This window comes from Micropterus dolomieu, linkage group LG20 (assembly GCF_021292245.1).
Source record: "Micropterus dolomieu isolate WLL.071019.BEF.003 ecotype Adirondacks linkage group LG20, ASM2129224v1, whole genome shotgun sequence".
NCBI lineage: Eukaryota > Metazoa > Chordata > Actinopteri > Centrarchiformes > Centrarchidae > Micropterus > Micropterus dolomieu.
Window position 1 is genome coordinate 8,910,524 of NC_060169.1, and position 19,714 is coordinate 8,930,237.

The 19,714-nt window shown below is 38.6% G+C and overlaps 2 protein-coding genes across 14 annotated transcripts in view; one reads left to right on the top strand and one right to left on the bottom strand.

Annotated features, from left to right (window-relative positions):
• Positions 1-801, bottom strand: part of neo1a (neogenin 1a) — a 629,602-nt gene extending 628,801 nt beyond the window's left edge. For 10 of the 11 annotated variants that reach the window (XR_006822277.1, XR_006822274.1, XR_006822275.1 and 7 more), the window contains exon 1: positions 208-801. Coding sequence is in view for 6 of the 11 variants with exons in the window: in XM_046033336.1 (XP_045889292.1) it covers positions 208-298 (91 nt within the window). In the remaining 5 variants the exon portion in view is untranslated. The remainder of the gene's footprint in view (positions 1-207) is intronic. The other variant, XR_006822276.1, reaches the window with a different exon arrangement.
• The window catches only part of cln6a (CLN6 transmembrane ER protein a), an 88,482-nt gene that overhangs the window by 60,927 nt on the left and 7,841 nt on the right, over positions 1-19,714 (top strand). The window lies entirely within an intron of this gene.

Here is a 19,714-nt window from a genome sequence, read left to right on the forward strand (position 1 = left end):
TGTTTAAATGGTGAATGGTGAGGAGCTGACCTAAACACAGCAGAATTAGCTTCCTAGCTCCGTGTCGGAGTTACAGAGCAAACAGCTTGCATTTCGTGTGTTTCTTTTTTTCCTAACTCGTGATACAATGTAGGTAAGTTTCTTCAATCGAGGAGTAAAGAAGCAGACATACAGCAGAACAACTGGCAGTGTCCTAAAGGAATTTACCTTTGTCGACATGCTTTGCCGCGGTGGTCTCTGTGTAGAGAAAGGTGAGACAGAGGAGAGAGAGGAGCGACAGAGCTCCCCGCTCGGCCATCACTTTTCACAAATAAATCTTTGCAGGCTTCAGGAACCCCGGAGAAGCTTTTAAAAAAAGAAATCCTTAAAATCCCCGGGCCACCTCCTGTAAATGCACAAGGGGGGGAAAAGTTCAAAGTCCTAAAATGTGCAGAAACATCCGGAGCCAGGTACTTTTAAAACTGGCCGGATGAAACATGTAGCTGGAAAGACCGAGCCGCAGGTTAGAGAGACTGTTTTCTCAACTTGGCCGAGGCAGAGGTCGGAGAAAAAACACTGAAATCAATCCATTGCCACGGAGGCACTGCGCAAGGACATACAGATTTGCGAGCGACTGAGCACCAAAGCGCCGACTTTACTACTCCGATATCTGTCAAGCGCGTAAAACACTGGAAAGAGCTCAGTTGGAGAAAAAGATACGATCCGACCAGAAGGAGAAATCTCCGCCGCCGCCAGCTCACTGCTCACGGACGGGACGTAAGAGAGCAGCGTGTTGAAGGGCTGGATCTCCACCGGCTCCCCGGAAAACAGGGTGTGGAGTCAGACGGAAGTTTGGATCCTGTGTGTGCTCAGGCAAAAACTAAAATATGGTGTGGGATTTCAGTCCAAACACCTCCTTCTTTACACTGACTGCAGGTCTAATATTAGTGGTGCGCTAAAATTAAGTTCAAATTTGACACCTTATACAACACAAGTTACAACTAACTTAAAGTCCAAAACATAGGCATTAAATTTCCATAAGATTTCTGTCTCATTAAAAGCTCAATTACACTTACATTTGTTAACAGTTAAATAACGTCAACTGTTTGGGACAAGTTACTTAGGCTACTAATAACAAACGTTAAGCACTGACTAAACCCAAGAACCTATTTTTGTCTTTGGTTAGCTTGTAGCTTTAGTCACTGTTTAGTTTGTTGACTCATCACTTGACCCACACTATCGATACATATATTTTGTATGTAGTGTATGGCTCTCTAGTCTCTGCCTTTCACAAAACCATAATTAAAGTTAAGTTTAAACGTTTGCACTGGTGATTAACATTAACATGTTGGCTAACGTTCAAGTTACAAAGCTAAGTGTCTTTCTGGAAGACAATGCCAAACTGAAAAACTTACACACTTACCCCCTCTTTTGAAAACATATCCAGATTCTCAAAAAAAACTTTTATACTCAACTTGAATAATAAATATTCAAACATTTGATATACATCTTTCTTAAACTAAACAAAGATGGTGTCCTGAAGTATCTCCTTGACAGCACTAATATAGTTAAATAAACTAACACAATAATAAAACCTATAACAACTTATATTTTGAGTAGTATTATTAGATGAGCAAGTAGACTGCTATGCTTTTTGATTGGCTGAGGCTCAAACTCACCAAAACTTTTAAAAAGTCACCAAAAAGTTACAGTAAAACCTTTGGCTTATAGCTAATGTTAGCCTAATTATCTTTGAGGGGGAAAAAGATGCAGTCTGAAGCCCCTAAAGTCCCATAAGGTGATTTTTTAAAAATCTTTTGTGAACAAGGTACAAGGTAAATTTATTGGTCATTTTACAACAGGGTTGTATAATGAGATGAAATTTCTATGCTACTCACAAAGCAAATATATGTTATATAGGCCTACAAAAATTATAAATGAAAAATTAATTATCTGCTAACTTGTACACACAAGATAAAATTAGAACCTTACAAGGCTAGGATATTAGGAACTCCGTAAGAATTATTATTGCAGACCCCCAAAACAATTCTCAAATGTACCTATACACTCCAAGCACAGGAGCTAGCACAAGCTAACTATAGGCTATCTGTCATGTAAGTGAATTTTGAAGAAATAATTAACCTACAGTCAATTTGTAATGTGAAAAAGGGTCACAAGTTGTCTTTGCCAAGGTTGAAGTGTTTCTGTTGGATCTGTAAGAGCACAGTTGTTTGCTAACAGGTTAACAACTTGATGATGTAATGCTAAAGGCTCATTACCTTTTGTCAAACATTGCTTAATGCAGCTTTAATATTTTGCATGCTTGTCTAGAAACACGTTTTTTTTATCTTACCCACAAACTCTTCTTACTCTGACTACTTATTTCTAAAATAATAATATCATTATAAATTAGATGGCGGGCTGACGAAAAATGTTATGTCAATATATAAGCTGAATTAAATTTTCACAAAAACAGTGAACTAAACTATTGTATCATCACTTGTCTACTGCCATCTTTTTGACATTGTTTCGTATAGTGCATTCTCTAACTTCACTTGAGGTGTCATGACTCTCACTGGGATTCAGCTAAAGAGCAGTAAACATGATCTTATTCATGCCACAAGAGTCCTCTATATCCAGTTGTCTGGAATTCAATAGCAGTGAATCTAGTGAACCACAGTTGATATTTTTACCTCTTGTAGCCTAATCCTGCGATTAAACAGCTTTCATACAGTAGACCAAAAGCATGCTGCTGTGATACACTGTTCCCACTGCAGCTGTCTTCATAACTAGTTTATACATAGCCCAAATAATGAGTAAAACATATGTTTTCCTATTTATAATAATGTTCACAGAAATCCAAACAGAAGCAGAGGCCAACATCTGTAACTTGATTCTAACAGATGATGTCACATGGTGGCTGGAAATCAGAAGATAGGATTAAGTCCTTAAGTTTCAGATCAAGTTGCTTAAAATAATCCCAGGGGTAGTGTTTATTGTTATAGAACTGGGGATGAAGGAGGAGATTAAGTTTATATCCTTGTTTTTTGAGGACAGGTAGCTGAAACAATATTAAACCAAGGTGTAAAATTGGACATTTGCATCACTCCCCTTTTTGAGGAAGGCTCTGTATTTGTTGGAATAAAAAGTGATTGCTTGTTTGTAGTTAAACAGAGTAAAATTATGAAAGCAAAGAAAACAAGTGCAGTATTCTCCTTCAGCTTGTGACCAAGATTTAAGGGGAATTGGAAGGGTGGCCTGTTTGGAAACAAGTGAGATACTCTCACAGGATGATCTCACACAATGAAACAGTCTTTCACTCAGACAGATGGAACAGCTCCCCCCACTGGTTTGAGTAATATATGACATATTAATCATGGACATTTCCCCCATGGGCAGTCTGTTTTTATGGTATCTCTGTGGCTGCCCTGGGCCTCTTCTCATTTTAACTGTCAAACATAACATTTTCACTTTCAGTTAATGATACTTTCTTTCTGCTTCACTGATTGCATGGTGTGCCTCAAGGCTCACCTCTTGAGCTCTTTTAATTCCATTACAAATAGAGCCACATCCCTTTGGCAAACTAAATTAGAGTATTAGAACTATTTAGCTTCTGTCAAGGACAAGATATCTAAGACTTTACTTCCACCCAATTCATACAAATATTGGTATCCTTTTTATTGACATTCAACACATCACAAAAAAGTGCACACAGCACAGTTCAGCAGGACTACAAAGGAAAATACATGAATGATTCAACATGTCATCTTTAAATACTGCCATGCTTCCTGGTGGGCTGTACAGGGCAGACAGGCTAATTATGAGTAAGTGAGTGAATGAATAAATACACCTATAAATCAAAGTACTTATAAACAAATTAGTATTTACTGTTTCTAAATGTCTAACCTTTTGGATCCATGAAATGCTTCACATCCATAAACGGCACATCTGAAATTTATTTTTGAATACTAAGCAACATTATACATAACTGGTTCAGACTGGGTTTTATTATTTTCAGGAACATTTATTTGTTCATTACATACATTTTTTTTTTATCATCATTCATCGTAATCCTTATTTAACCTCTGAATTGATTGTGAATTTTGTGGATCTGGTCAGATTATGCATTTTTACAAGTCTTATATGGTTTGACATCATATAATATCATAACATATAAAACTATGTTAAGGCATAGTTAGGTAACACGTTTAAAAGAAAATAAAAATCTTACACTCTCACTCATACTGTAACCAATTTGAGTACTGTAGGTGTGAGATTACTAAACAGGGTCAGGCTACAAGTAACAGGCTAAGCTGTTTTTACATATGAGTGCTTCAGATTTAGTATTCTTGGAAAAGTCGTGCTTCCAGAAATTTTATGCAATGGCCATAGGGTAACTAATGATATTAACAACAACCAGGAAGGTGTTTTTACTTTATTTGCTGATACTTTTGTATCAGCAAATCCATTTTTTATTTTTTTTGCTGCCACAAATTTCAACAGCAGGACTGCACAGAAGAAGTTGATTGTCTTTACATGTTGCATAAATGTATGATATTCGGGTAAAGGCACATTTAAAACACACAGTTGAGACATCTTACAGTACAGGAGCTGGGTTTACATGACCGGCCATTATAATGCACTGTAATGGCCAACATTTGTTCCTCTTTTAAGATATGTCCCCAGTCCACTGATAAGACACCAAAACATTTATTCCAACACAACATGAAACCCCACCACAACTTTTTACATTTTGCTCTGCTCTTTATAATGAAGCAATATATTCCAAGCAGACCTGCCTGTTACAGTTAGTTCACATCAACAGCCAATTACATTATATACATAGACACAACCAGTAAGGTGTTGTACTTTTGTATCAGCAAATCCATTTTTGAAAATAAGGTTTGTGTTTTTAAATGGTGGATTTATCATAATCTTGAGACAAAAACCTCTTACACACTGTACAATAATATATATTTCTTTTTTATATATTTTCTGCTGCTAATAATTGCAACAGCAGGACTGCACAGAAGAAGTCGAAAGATTGTCTTTACATGTCGCATAAATGTATGATATTCGAGTAAAGGCACATTTAAAACACACAGCTGAGACATCTTACTGTACGGTAGCTGGGTTTACATGACCGGCCATAATGCACTGTAATGGCCAACATTTATTCCTCTTTAAAATATGTCCCCAGTTCACTGATAAGACACCAAAACATTTATTCCAACAGAACATGAAACCCTACTACAGCTTTTTACAGTATTCTCTGCTCTTTATAATGAAGCAATAAATTCCAAGCAGATCTGCCTGTTAAAGTTAGTTCACATTCACGGCCAATTATATTATATACATACACACAGCTGGGATCATACTCGCTTTTAATTCTTTAACAGTGTGTTTTTTTGCTCAGGGTTGTGGGAACATATTTCTTCCAGATTAAAGAACAAGGTCATACCAAATCTCAAATCTCCAACATTAAAGAGAAATTCACATCATGAATCAAGTAATGGCAACCATGTAGTCGAGGAAAAGGCCATTAGATTACTGCACGGAAAGGACAGAGGATTAACTTGCACTTGAAGCAGCTGTTGAGCGTAATATTTCAAACGTTTCTAAATATTTTGAACTCTGTTAAAAGCAGCAACCATATGTACAGTATAACACATTCAGGCATCATTAAGTTGCAGGGATGTGTGTGTGCTTTCAGAGGATTGTGAGGATGTATAAGACTGGTGTTGCCATTAGTTTAACGTGTGGAGAGAAAACAAAGGTAGCCAACAAATTAAAAGAAAAACCACACACACACTGAATCAATCAGTATTATTTTTAATCAATCAGATGCCATACAAGATGCCTACATAATTCAATACTTATAATACAAAATCACTGGAAAATTGATTGAATTTCCACACAATCCACACACAACAACACAAGGTGACAGTAATTGTTTTTGTGCACTTGGCTGTATTGATTTAAGTGGTTTAACATAAGGCAAAGACAAATAATGAGCTAAAGACAATAGCACATGCTTTTTAGTATACAATATTACAACTCTGCATTTATAACTTGGCAAAGCACTCAGCTTTCGATGCAAACATGCATTTTAGAGGGGCAAAGTATCCAGGTAGTATCTGGGTGGAAGAGGCATGGTAATGTAAGGTGCAAAGAGGGCGCTATTGTTTATTGTTTTTTTTTTTTTTTAACCTTTGTGTTAAATAAAAAAATTAAATTTTTTGCCTCTTCCACCCAGATACTACCTGGATTTTATTATTGTTATTTTTTTTAACCTTTGTGTTAAATAAAAAAATAATAAAAAAAAAATAGCGCCCTCTTTACACCTTACATTACCATGCCTCTTCCACCCAGATACTACCTGGACAAGACTCAGCTCATAGAAGAGCCAAATGAACAGTCTTTAGCAAGGCATTTGGTGCATCCTGAGGATTATTTAGACTCTGAATGAAATATGACCTCCCCAAACACAAAAGTGCAGCTCCAATGCTAAATTACAATGCAAGTTCCATTATTAAATGAATATAACACTTGTGGTCAATGCAGCAGTGTTGGCGTCTGTGGTGACTTAATATGTGTCTCTTCGTATATGTGTGTGGTTCATTCTTCATGTCTATGGCTGTGTTTCTAATTTTAAAACTAAGTTTAAAGTAGCCCCAAGAAAAAGGATGACATTTCAATTCTGAACCAGTGGTGATATTTCCTCTTATCTGACACATTTGACCGACATGCATGGGTGTGTATTTATGTGTGCATGTGATGGTTATTTGCCCAGGGAGACAAACAGCTGCAGTGTACCTGGCCCAAACCCCAGGCTAAAGATGGCAGCAGCACATGGCCTCATAGAGCATTTTCACCTGCCACTGCACAGCACTGCTTCAGTAGGAAGCAGCTGGTGTGCACTCAGAGACTCCCATCATACATGTGCTTGCCTGGGCACATTTTCAGAGCCTGGCACAGCTCACCTCACACATGTCAGCACTTTCTTTCTGTGTCTTCACTCTTTTCCTGGATGCTGGTAATCATTGTTCTAATTACTTCTCAGTGTGCAGCTGAAATATCGTGGCACGCAGTGAGTGGCTTGACTGACATCAGAAGACATGGAGAGGACGAGGATAAAGAGGGCAGAAGAGCCGATCAGCACTCACAGTGACCACATAAACTATGGATCTATGACAGCCTGAGCTCTTATTAGTTTAGGTAATGGTGTAGATTTTGTTAGATTAGTTAAAAATCCATGGTACTGACCACACAGTCTGAATATTTGCAGCCAAATGTCACATTCACTTGAATGTGAATATAGTGAATGAGTATTGGAACCTAATTTTGAATGATAGCTTATGATTTGAGTAAAGCAGGAGATAGTGCTAATTTGATCAAAACAGGCCTTCTAAGTGTTTAGGGGTCACATAATCTACAGGTTTCCAGTTAAACATCTACTCTTGACGTAAACTAGTAGTTCTCAAGCTAGGGGTCAGGCCCCCCTGGGGGGGCATAGTGCCACTGCAGGAGGGGCATGGATGTAGAGCAGAGATTTAAAGTTGCATGAATGTGGGATGCAGTTAGCTTATTTGGTACAGCCTGTCACCCATGTACAAGATTAACTCTTCATCGCAGCGGCCTGGCTGCCTTTGCTGCACGTCGTCCCTTCTCTCACTCCCTCATTTCCTACTTCTCTGTCCAATCCAAATAAAGGCTGAAAAGAGCCAAAAAAATTGCATGGATGTGATTCATATGGCGGTACAAACAAAAAAAAAGGATTTCAATACAAGCAAGGCTATTTTGCTAAACTGAATCTTACCGTTTGTTTTATTTCAATCGCCCATGTTGGTGATGATTGATAAAAATGAAATCCACTTTTGCTGGAGTCGGTGGGCTTGAACTTTTCTTGGCTTCTAAAGGGGGTGTGACAGAAAAAGTTTGAGAACCATTTACCTAAACCCAGAGTTTATTTGTCACATACACAATGTGTGCAGTCAGTGCTTAGCTGTTGTTTCCACAGGCTGTGGATAATGGAAAGAAATAAAATAAGGAAATAAGATCAGATAAAGAGTGCAGGTGCTGGCCATCAAGTGAGCAACCACAGAAAAATTTACTTTCAATCTACATTTTATAAAATAATTGGAAACAAGAAGGCAGTATGTGTGGGTGTGTGGGCATTTTCCCTTTTCTGTTAAACTGAAACTTAACCCAAATGAAAACTGATATATAATGTCACTGGACATGTGTAAGTATAGTACATTATGAATCAAGGGTGCATACCTGTTTATCAGATGTCATAGGGACGTAGTTAAAAATATGCTATTTGAATGTGTTCACCATATGGAAGAGAGACAAATAAGGGAAACATATACAGTATAAAAACTTAAGTAACTGAATCGCAAGTGGAAACAGTGCAATAAAGGTGGGTTGTATTAAGTTACGTGCAGCTATGTTAGAGGTCTGGCAATCCCCACTTTAACATGTGAGTTTTCAAAGCAACATGAGCTCCAAAGAAGTCAAACTGCAGGTGCATCTTTGTAGAATTGCTAAATTATTTCATATGTCAAGCGGAACAATCAGCTTTGATGAGGGTCTGTTTTACCGCAAAGTTAGACCATGAATTTTAGGCATGTTATGAATATAAGGGGAACAGCAAGGAATTTTTTTTTACAGTATATGCCAAACAGAGTCAAACCGGATTAATTTAGAGGAGCAGAATTATGAGCAGAACGTTACCAGCAGGGATGTGAAACATACCACTAGTCAGTATCAGCATCTGTATGTTTCACATCCCTGATGGTTATGTTCTGCTCAGGATGCTCTAATATGTAATGTTGATTTAGTTACACCAAAGTCAAAGTTCTTTCTCAATAGGAGCTTACATTATTTAATCTAGTGCCTGAAGGTCTTTTGGGACCATAAGAGCTACATTTATTATGCAGTATGTAGTATAAAATTCTCATGTCGTGTAGGTACGGTTGATGGAATGATGCTGCTTTGGATCATCCAACATACAGGAGTACAGGCACATCAAACACTTGAATAAACTTTTTATGTCGAATGGGATTGTGCAGATGGAATTATTCTGCATTGCAGCTGAAGTGAGCAGCTACATTTTTTCTGCTTTCTTTTGTTACACATCACTCTTGTTTTTAAAGGTTAGTCAGAGAGGGTAGCCTACAAGTGTGCTTAAAATGTCAACGGTTTCTAATGAAAGCAATAATAATTCAAATCAAAGCCTCTTGGTTGGCTGAATCTGTTCACCCTGCTATAGCTCATATGGCACAGTTCTGTGTCTGTGCTTATTTTAAAGGCAGGCGTGAATCTATCTCTGGTTCATTTTCAGAATAAGGATAGTTCCTGCACTCCAAAGCCATAAATGTACATTCAAGTGCAATACTTAAAAGAGAAAAGGTATTTACAGGGAGATATTAGGTTCAAGGAAGGTGTAATTTGTCAAAACTGGCATTTCAAATGAATTTGACAGTGGAAGATAATGCAGTCTCAAGAGCCCTCTGCCCATCTTCCCCTCCTGTATATTGGACTCCATCTTGTGAAGGCAGAGGCTTCATCCCAGCTGGAGTCTGCTGCTTGGAGACGCTAGGCTACCAAACTGAGCAGTGTAAACACAGGCTTCAAAACGAATACTCAATGCTGTGTGGATTTTGCCACAGTGCCCTGCTTTGAGTTATAGCCATTGAAATATGTTTGAAGAGGCCAACTGTGGAGACACTTGACTTTTTTCTGTTTTATGAGTAAATATTTATAGATTTTGTGGGAACCCTGTTGATAATAAAAAATCTAAATATGCTGCAGTAATTGTGACAACAAGGAGTGAAGTGTGTAAAAATTAGAGACCACTACAAATGATGAGATTGACAACCCTCTACCATTCACTGTATTGTACAGAACCCAAATAAATTTTGCAAGCCCATGATGACACCCTCTTGTCCTCCCTCCAGATGGGGTTTGTTTGTTTTATACAGCTGCCCTGTGAATGGATGGCTTTCTATCACTCGTAATGAGCACCATTGAGATGAGGTGAAGTCACTTAAGGGGCTGTCTGGGCAACACATGCAGCCTTCCCAAGATGTACGACCGCAAGCTGCCTTCCTCCTCGCACACCTCCCACTTCTCCCCTCCAGCCCCAGCTCTTGTGGTTAAGGGCCTTCTTCCTGCCAGAGGAGGTCGACTGTTGTTGTTGTTGGAATTGCTATGGCCACTTACAGGGGCTCTCTTAATCAACAGGGACTGCAACTTCTTAAATGGGGCTTGGGGATCACCAGAAAATACAAAACAAGAAGCAACACCTAATCTTGCATGCTCCACACTCTCAGTCCAGCAAAATGCATTCAATTTGACCTGACAAATAGGGTAGACGTTTCCTTAAGTGTTTCGTTTTGATAGTAGGTGGCCAATTTTACAAGCATATTTTTTGTGCTTATCCCCCCATTTCCAGCCTAAGCAGGAACTTGTGTCTACATGGGTGTAGTGTAATGTTTTATCCATGATGGACGATCATAGGCCTGCACCAGGGAGGTGGCCAGTGGGCTAGGCACAATGTATAAAGTCTATGCTACGGCAGCATTGCCCAGACTGACAATGAAATGGAGAGTGCCATATTGCAATAATGGGAAAAGGGGAGAGGGAGAGGGAGGAGATATATACAGCACTCCAACAGGGAAGCAAAATACCGCAATCTGTTCTGGTAGAGCAGATTGAAACGATTACAGAGAGGGGAATATTCAGTTTGGGGATTTTTTTCCCCCCTCCACTCCGCCTCATCTGTCATGAAGTGCATGAATGCTCTGACCAAAGTTAGAGAGTGTGGTGACACAACAGCCACTGCCAAATCATGCCTTGATGTTCGTTGCCTGTTGGATCATTCTTGGTTTTATGAATTACATGTGTGAAGATAGCAATGACTGATGATAAGATTAGTACTCACCCAAAGTTATCTCAAAACACCTTGAGACAGAAAACAGCTTTTAGGAGTTATTTGTGTATCGGTCTTCAAATAGTGTTGTTTGTTTTGGGGTTTTTCTAATGTCATTAGAAAACTGATTAAACAAATATAAGATGTCGTCACCTGTCTCCAAACCATGTCCATGACAACTGAGCAGCTCCATCCACTAAGGCAGGAAACAAGTGTGTTTGAAGGCTTTTTAGATGGACCTCAGCTGTGTCTCAATTTGGATACTTCTGTTAGTACACTAACATGTAGCACACTGTGTACACTATGTACTTACTGTAGTGCTTTCGATTTTTCGACGGGGTAGTGTTGTCTCAAATCAAACATGGCCACTGTGCACTCGCTGGAACTGATGATCGCAGCGTTTGACTGGTTCTTCTTCTTCTTCTTTTTAATTGTAACTGGGTGGATCATTATCGCCAACATTTTACTGCAAATGCTACCCACCAAAATGATCTGCTGTCTTGTTTGCACTTGACTTAAATTCTATTTTATTAAAAATTAATAAAAATGAAACTTTTACTTTTACTTGTTTGTGTGTGCAATCACAACTGCTGCAGCTTTCTCAGCTGCCATTTTCACAAGTTTGTAAATAAATGGCCCCCGTTGGTGCCAACCGTTGAGGTGATGGTAACGTATTTCCAATGTATGGAAGCCCTAAGCAGCCATCGATTCATATCTTTATTTTACTCCGTTTTCCTGGGATAACGGGATAATTATCTAGTGATCTCAAGATAACAACTGTTGTTTTCTTGTCATAATGGGATCATTAGAACCACAATAGAATTTCACTGAAGAACATGATTTTTATGTATCAGCTGTTTTGGCTGTCTGCTAAGAATTAAAGAGTAAACAGAACTTTAGAGTTGCTAAAACAAACAACAAACATAAAGGTACTTTTAGGAGATACCTCAAAACCATAACCAACAATATCAGTTTTACAAAAATAGCTATAATGGCAGCCTACAAGTGTATTGCAATTTGTTGAAAAGACAGTAGTTCCCCCTCTGTATCTATGTGGTTTAATGGTGAATAGTCTGTACTTGTATAACGCCTTCCTAGTCTTTCCGACCACTCAAAGCGCTTTACACTTCATCACATTAACACACATTAATGCACTGATGGGATAGCTATCGGTGTTTGAATGTCATAAGAGATTGTGGTGTCCGAACAATAATGCTGCGATGATGTGTTGACAGGAAACCCGCTTGACACTGTTCTTGATCATAAAAGTTTACTACATCAAAGAGTTCAGCATCAATTACAAGCTCTGCAGTAGCTTGGAGAGTGACCCAGCCCGATGGCCACTCTGTCTCTCTGTACATCAAACATAGCTTATATAGGATATGTTTAGGTATCTGTTAGGTACCATAGCAGGGTTTGAGTCTGCAAAATAAAAGGTCAAACCCATAGAAGGGTACAGTACTATTCTGAGGTAACAAAACAAGGGGTTAGAGCTCAAATTCTATAGAAGGGTTCAGTCCCTACATAACCACCAATCACTGCTCTCCCCGTAGAAGGTCACTGACCCTCTGTGCTATTTTGAACTGTTATGAGTCAAATGCACAAATATTGGATACCACAAGATGGGTACATCCTGGGCATTGGGAGCAATTTAGGGTTCAGTATCTTGCCCAGATTTCTCAAGGATACTTTAACATGCACACTGGGGGAGCCAGGGATCAAATCACCGACCTTTTGTTTTGCTTATTATTGTGACTCGGATACCAACTACCTACCAACTTATTATGAAGTATTGTTATGGGAAAGGACGTTTAGGGGTTTTTTTGGGTTTTTTTGTGTGTGTTTTGTGGCTGTACCAAGAAAATGGACAGAAATACTGTAATGTAACCAAAAATGTAATGTTGCTACATTCAGTCCACTCTTTCTCAAAATGTCCCACCTGTGACAATCACATAAAGGTTGAAAAGAAAACAATTATCACTTGACATGTTGTGTTGTGAGTGCAGGCCGTGGCTGCAATAATATATGTATACATGTTGAATTCTATGTGAAGGCAACATGTGTAGGTCCCCACACTGGATGCTGAAAGGCATTCTGGGAAACATATTTAAAGCAGAAGTAGAAGAGGTAGTTTGAAGATAGGTGGGTACACTAAAAAAAGAAACTTCACTTGACTTGAAAAACCAATGATGAGCAACTAGGATGCACCCATCTCTTATGACATGCTTTCTTCCTGAAATGCATAAAAGTGAAAATATTTTCAATGGTTCCAGCGCTTATCAATGTGACACAGCCCCAGGCGCACCCAAACGTTTTGCTCTGCCATGGTATTTTTGAAGCAGATACATCTGTAGCAAGGCATCTCTGTGTGATCTCCACCTAAGGGTGTCCAAGGACATATTTTTCCTAGAGTTAAGATGATCCCTCCCATCAGTCATATATTCCATTTAAACAACAAGATTGATGTCAAACCTGATTACCTTCTCTTATTCCTGTTTTTATAGAGGGAGCTTAAAAACATATTTTAATTGTCAATGAGGCAAATCTGTGACCAAAATTACCCTGGGGCGGTATATCTTTGGCACATTTAGGATATACAGAAACTAATGAAAAGTAAATATAAAAATGTAGAAACTTAATTATTGCAGAAGTGGCTGTAAAACAATCTTCCCATGTCACATCAGCATGCAAGAGCAGTTAAACATCTGTATGATCAGGGAACCTCACTGTGAACCAAACATGCCACAGCAATATGTCAGGCAGAAAAATGACGCATTAACTCCCCATTGCCTATTACAATGCATTACACTAGCGTGCCTGCTCCTCTCCAATAGTTATTTATTCCTGCCCTGTAATTAGGCCTGCCTGCAAAAAAAAGTCGATTTGTTTACCCCGATGTTTCTTTCTCATTATGTCTGGAATACATCCCCCAGAGAATTACTCTGCATGTAGCCTAAGGAGCACAGGGGTAGCCAGGGTTGTTTTCAGCAATGATGGATAGTTCTTCCTTTGTTCTCCTAAGGAAACAATGTTTTTTTTTACATTTAGGTATCAGTCATGGAACTGAGCCACGGTCATTTGCATGTACTGTATGTGTATTAACTGTATCTGAACAGTAGATAATGGTTAGGTTCTGAAATAAATAAATAAACACCTGGCACACTGCAGGGCTCCAATGTCCACTTATTTATTGCACTTCTTTACTTTTGGCCTTTGCAAATTCAGTCAGATTTATCATGAAATGTTACACTGGTTCTTTCTTGTCTATATTGTTGACCTATGTGACCGACGGCATGTCATGTCTGTCATATGAACAGAGATTAAATTTTTTTTTGCAGCATTGTTCTCCAAATTTGCACGTGGTAAATTGGATATCAGATATACATTATAAGGATGCAACTAGACATAGATTTGTAGAAAATTTGACAATCATCATTTGAAGATCATTTAACAAGACTAAGAGTCCACAGTCATACTAGCAGCTTTCTAAGGCTGCTAACATGCTTACATTGACAATGCTAACATGCCGACGTTTAGCAAGTTACATTTTTACCATTGTCACCATCTTAGTGTGTAATGTAGCATGCTAGGATGCTAACATTCTCAACATTTAAAATTTCAACCTGATGATGGTTCTAGAAGAAAAGTTCAAGTGCAATTAAATTAAAGTACCAAATTTCATAGCAATCTGTCCAATAGCTGTCAAAAATGTCATCCTCACACACCAGAGGAAAAGTCAGGAAATAACTTAACTGAGTAGGACCCATCCCCTCTGGACTGTGAACGTCTGTACAAAAATTCAGGGAAATCCATCCAGTAGCTGATGAGATATTTCAGCTTCGAAGATGTGGTGGAGTGACAAGCCAATCAACACTGCCATCTGTAGAGCCATGGCCAACTTAGTCGGGGTGGTGATGGTGCAGTGGATAAGAGAGACCAGGGTTCAAATCCACTGTAAGACACCAATGTGTCCCTGAGCAAGACACTTAACCCCTAGTTGTTACAGAGGCGTGTGACCTCTGACATACATAGCAATTCTAAGTCTCTTTGGGTAAAAGCGTCAGCTAAATGAGTAAATGTAATGGTTTAGTCATTAATGCTCCAAGAACTTGCAACATTTGATCTGATCTGGAACAGTTTAACCTTTCTTTGAATTAGACGAATTAGATGCATTCAATAAAGAACACATTAGTAATCATGGGGTCTTTTGTATGTCTGTAAACAAAATCAGGGAGCCTACATTTGGGGTTAGAAGGGCTAATTAACAAAACAGTTATTCTAACTTTACTTCTGTAGATTATGATTGGGGATGATGAGTCAAATAATATGTAGACAGTTGAATCAATAAGGATAATGGATGAGTTGGTCTGTGTTAAGCTTCCTCCTGCCATAGCAAAAGTAAGACAGAAGACAGCACATAAATCCCAATAGAAAGTTTTTTGTCTTAAAAGCTGACAATTCACCACATTATTTTGACACTTTGGCAGTTTTAACTATTATGACATTCAAATTAAAAATATCTGCAAAAAAGAGGCCCAAATCAATCTACAGTCAACACACTGACTAACAAATGAACAAAAAAGAACATCCATTTTTCTTGTATTTTTCTTAGCTAAAGCAGTCTAGATTTCCGTCTTTGTCATATTCAATAACAATAAAAAAGAAAGTGATTCGCAGAGCTCCAACTGTCTGGCACGAGCAAGCCTTGCTTGAAATCACACATCTCCAAGTGGTGTTGCTCGCAGCTTGTCTCAGCAGGCTCCTTGTTAACAGGATAGCGCCTCCAAATCTGCTCCTGTAACACCTCTCAGCACGGGTCATTACTGCTGAGATCACTGCTGATGCCCAATCAGATCATAAGACAAAAGCATTTCCTCCGATCACCCAGCAATGCACCGAGGGACAAATACTTATATGCAGGCAGAGAAAGGGCATAATAACAATACACTTAAATAACATGCAGAAGGGTTGCTATGCAGTGTGGCACTGAGGCAGGCATCATTATCACATGGACTGCAGATGAATAGATTTGGTGTGATAGTATAAACACACCCGGATACATGTGTGACCGTGCAATTACAGCACATTTACTGCACCAGCTGCTGTATATATCGTGTAGTTTGTGCTGTGTGGTGTGACAAACATTCCCAGGAGATTGAGTGGTTGCTGGCTTTGAAGGTGAAATATAGCAGAAATATATTCACGCTTGAAGTTGTGTTAAGAGAATATTAAGTCACTGGTACAATTGGACGACACAGGAATACTAAATGAAAATCACATCACCCTTGTAAATTCAATAGGATGAATGAATCCTCCAAACATCCTGTGTGTACGGCCTGTAAATATATTAGAGCCTAACTGATAAATCAGTATCTGTGTTTATAACAGCTGATAAATGACGATTAAAAAAGAAACTGAGAGATGGAAGTCAGATCAATCATCAATCTTCAATCATGTTATGAGTGTTGTCATTGCATAGTTTGTCTAACTGAGGGCACTATACAGCCCGGAAGATACAAATCCACCTTAAAACACAGCAATCAGCTGATCGGTATTGGTCTTAAAAATCCCATATAGGTCAGGCTCTTAAATGGATACTTGTATACAGTATTAATGAAGGATTCAGTCAAATACTTCTGAGGTGAGAAAAGCAGAGAGGTGGATAAATGGACAGTGGGCAGCTCATAGGTAGGCCTATGAATCAGTGAAGGAGAACATGATCAGACAAGAAAACAAGGTTGGTCCACTTTACTTGGCTAAATGAGGTGGTTCTTCAGCACATAAAGAACATCCCGGCCAGCCTGGACCAGCCTGGAGTTTGCTTTCAGAACCAACAGATCCACAGAGGATGCCGTCTCCACTGCCCTCCACTCAGCCCTCACACACCTTAAAAAACAACAATAACAACAACAACAACATCAGAATCTTGTTTGTGGATTTCAGCTCAGCATTCAACACAATCTCCCCCATGAAACTGATCAGCAAACTTAATCAGTTTCAGGTTCCTGGGTATCAACATCACATAGAATGTGACACGGTCATCATATTTTTATTTGTTATTTCTACTTTTACTTAAGTAAAATATTGGAAAACTTCTACCGTCATTGAGCTACTCCTTGTTCTTTTTCCACACTGACATGAGTTGGAAGTAATTATGTGGCTGCGATGACAGGAAATCATCCCAGACTGTTCTCTGAACTCACAGAGTGCCTTCTCTCTTGACACTGTCACTACACTGGTGAGTTTGTTCCAGTAGCCTCTCTTTCACTGCTCACATTTTGTGTGACACTTGCGGCACTACTGCCAATTAAGTCATTCATAACCCCAAGACAGTGCATTTGGCTTATAAAAGCTGGGTGCCAGAGTCACTTGTGGGAAAATGCATTTCTCTGATGTTTTGAGGTCTTTTAGAACCGTTACTATTCCTTCTTTTCCATATTAGTGTGATCAGAACAAAAGATCCCTCTTTTGAGTGCAAACAGCTATTATAAAAAAACATGTATTTTTAAGATTGGTTTTGCTAATTCATGATCTGGAAATGTTTAATTATTGAAGTGACTTTCAGTAAGAGTCATAAACACAAGTTACCATGAGAGAGATGATAGCAGTTCAGTTCAGACGTTCATGTGAAGCACAAAGAGAATATTTCAACATGCCAGTCTGATCTTTTAAAATGTCGGGGAGCACTGCTCCAAAATGTATGATCGTGTTGAATCTGTCAATAGTGTAAATGTACTGACAACGACTACCATATGGTATAATTAAAGCTTGGATGGATAGAGGGAAAGTGACTCAAACTTAGTTCTTGAATTTGGAGTTACATGCATTTTTATTATTATTATTATTATGTTTATATAGACAGTATATACAATTATATTAATGTAAATATACAGCATTTAGCAAGACTTCATATCAACTAAATGGCACATTAGAATAATTAATATTCAAATAAAAATTTATTGAATTCCTTTTGCTGTCAAAGTGTGATGGTGACCCATAAACATGAATGAAATTAAATAACTGGCTTTCAAAGCAACATGAGAGAGTTAACAGAACTGCAATGAGTCTGAATCGTCTGTGCCAAAATTTCTGGTGCACCACTTAAAAACCGCAAAATATTCAGTATGCAAGGGGAAAAATAATTCTCATTTGTGCCAAATACAAACTGAACTGACAAAGAGGGAACAGTGTTGAAATTTGCGACTACCTAAGCAAAAGTGAGAGCGTTATTTAGATGATAAACTCCTTTTCTGTGAAGAATTTGTGTTTTGTGTATGTTTAATATTGTATGTGTTTGTTTGATTAACTTGTTAATAAATGGCAGAGGTTAAATATCTATTTATTCCTGACTAATAGATTCAAAGGTCAGGGCTGCAAAGCTTTAATTTCACTACTGTGTTTTTATAATAAAATGCCATGTAATCATGATGTAAATTATGTCATGGGAAAAAGGATTATTATGTGAGGTGTCATCAAAATCCTTCGAATCTGAAATCACTTTAATAAGGTTTGTCACAATGAACCTGTCCTGTTGTTAATGCCACTTCAACTTTACTATAAAGTATTTGGGTTCATGCTACCTGGTCAGTTGAAGACATTTTACTACATAGCAGCAATAATTATGTTAAACAACATCACAAATATGAGACTATATGCACCATGACCTTTGTTCAAGTTATATATTGCAGCTTTAAATAACACAATCACACCATAGACCTTTTGCACAGAAGACATTTTGACATATCACAGTAGGAAGAGAACAGGTTTAAATAATAAAATTAAGAACTCCATTTAGCTGCTCCCACTTCAAGGTCCTGGTATTGTGTATGCTGGTTCACTGTCACAGCTTATAGGGGCACTCGAACTGAACAAAGCCACCATCGTTATTGTCATTAGCATCAGTATTCTGTATTTTACTATGACATTTACAATGCTTCTGTGAAAAGGGCCTGGCACTAGTTAAGTAATTAACCTGTGTGGTGTACAAACTGCCTTAATATTAAGATATGCCCTAATAAAATTTATTTGTGTTTTTTGTTTTACTGCCATAATTTCAGGGACTTTGTTGAAGACGCTGCTAATAAAGACTGACCTGTCACAGTACAGTGAGTGGATGGTGTGAATCTGGCTGACATATGGAGGCCACTGGAGGTGCACTTCAGTTCCCCATTGAACAGGTGGAAAAGCCCCTCTGGGCATCCAAAGAGTGGACAACTACAATGAATGGAGGAGCCCAAATTGGCAAGGTCCCATCGCTCAGTCCTGCAACAAGATGAAGTGCCAGGGAGATGGTATGTTGCATGCCAAGGCACAGAGCCATGCCTCTGACAGCTATGCCAGGTGGGATAGGGAGGGGGCTGGGGGAGAGGGCCTGGAGCCTCAAAGAAGCAGTGGTGTGTGTCTGTACCATTACAGGACACAATTGTATAAGAAACAATCACGCAGACACACAAATACACAAACCAGCAGTGATCACTGGACTGAAGCCCTCTGTGAAAATGGTGCTCACAATACAGACAGCTGGTTCCGCCACACATACACACACACACACACATACTCAGGTCTACGTGAAAACAGGCATCTATAGATTTTATTAAATCCTTTCATTGTCATTGCATGGTACATGCTACAAAATTCAGACGCACTACCTGAAACGGTGCTCAAAATACACATAAAAAACAAAACAAAACCACACATCTGACATTCACACACACACAATTTTCAACATACACATAGCGAAAACACAAGTGTTTATTGCACAGGTTGAAATAATAAATAAGTAGTGGTGATGATATAATA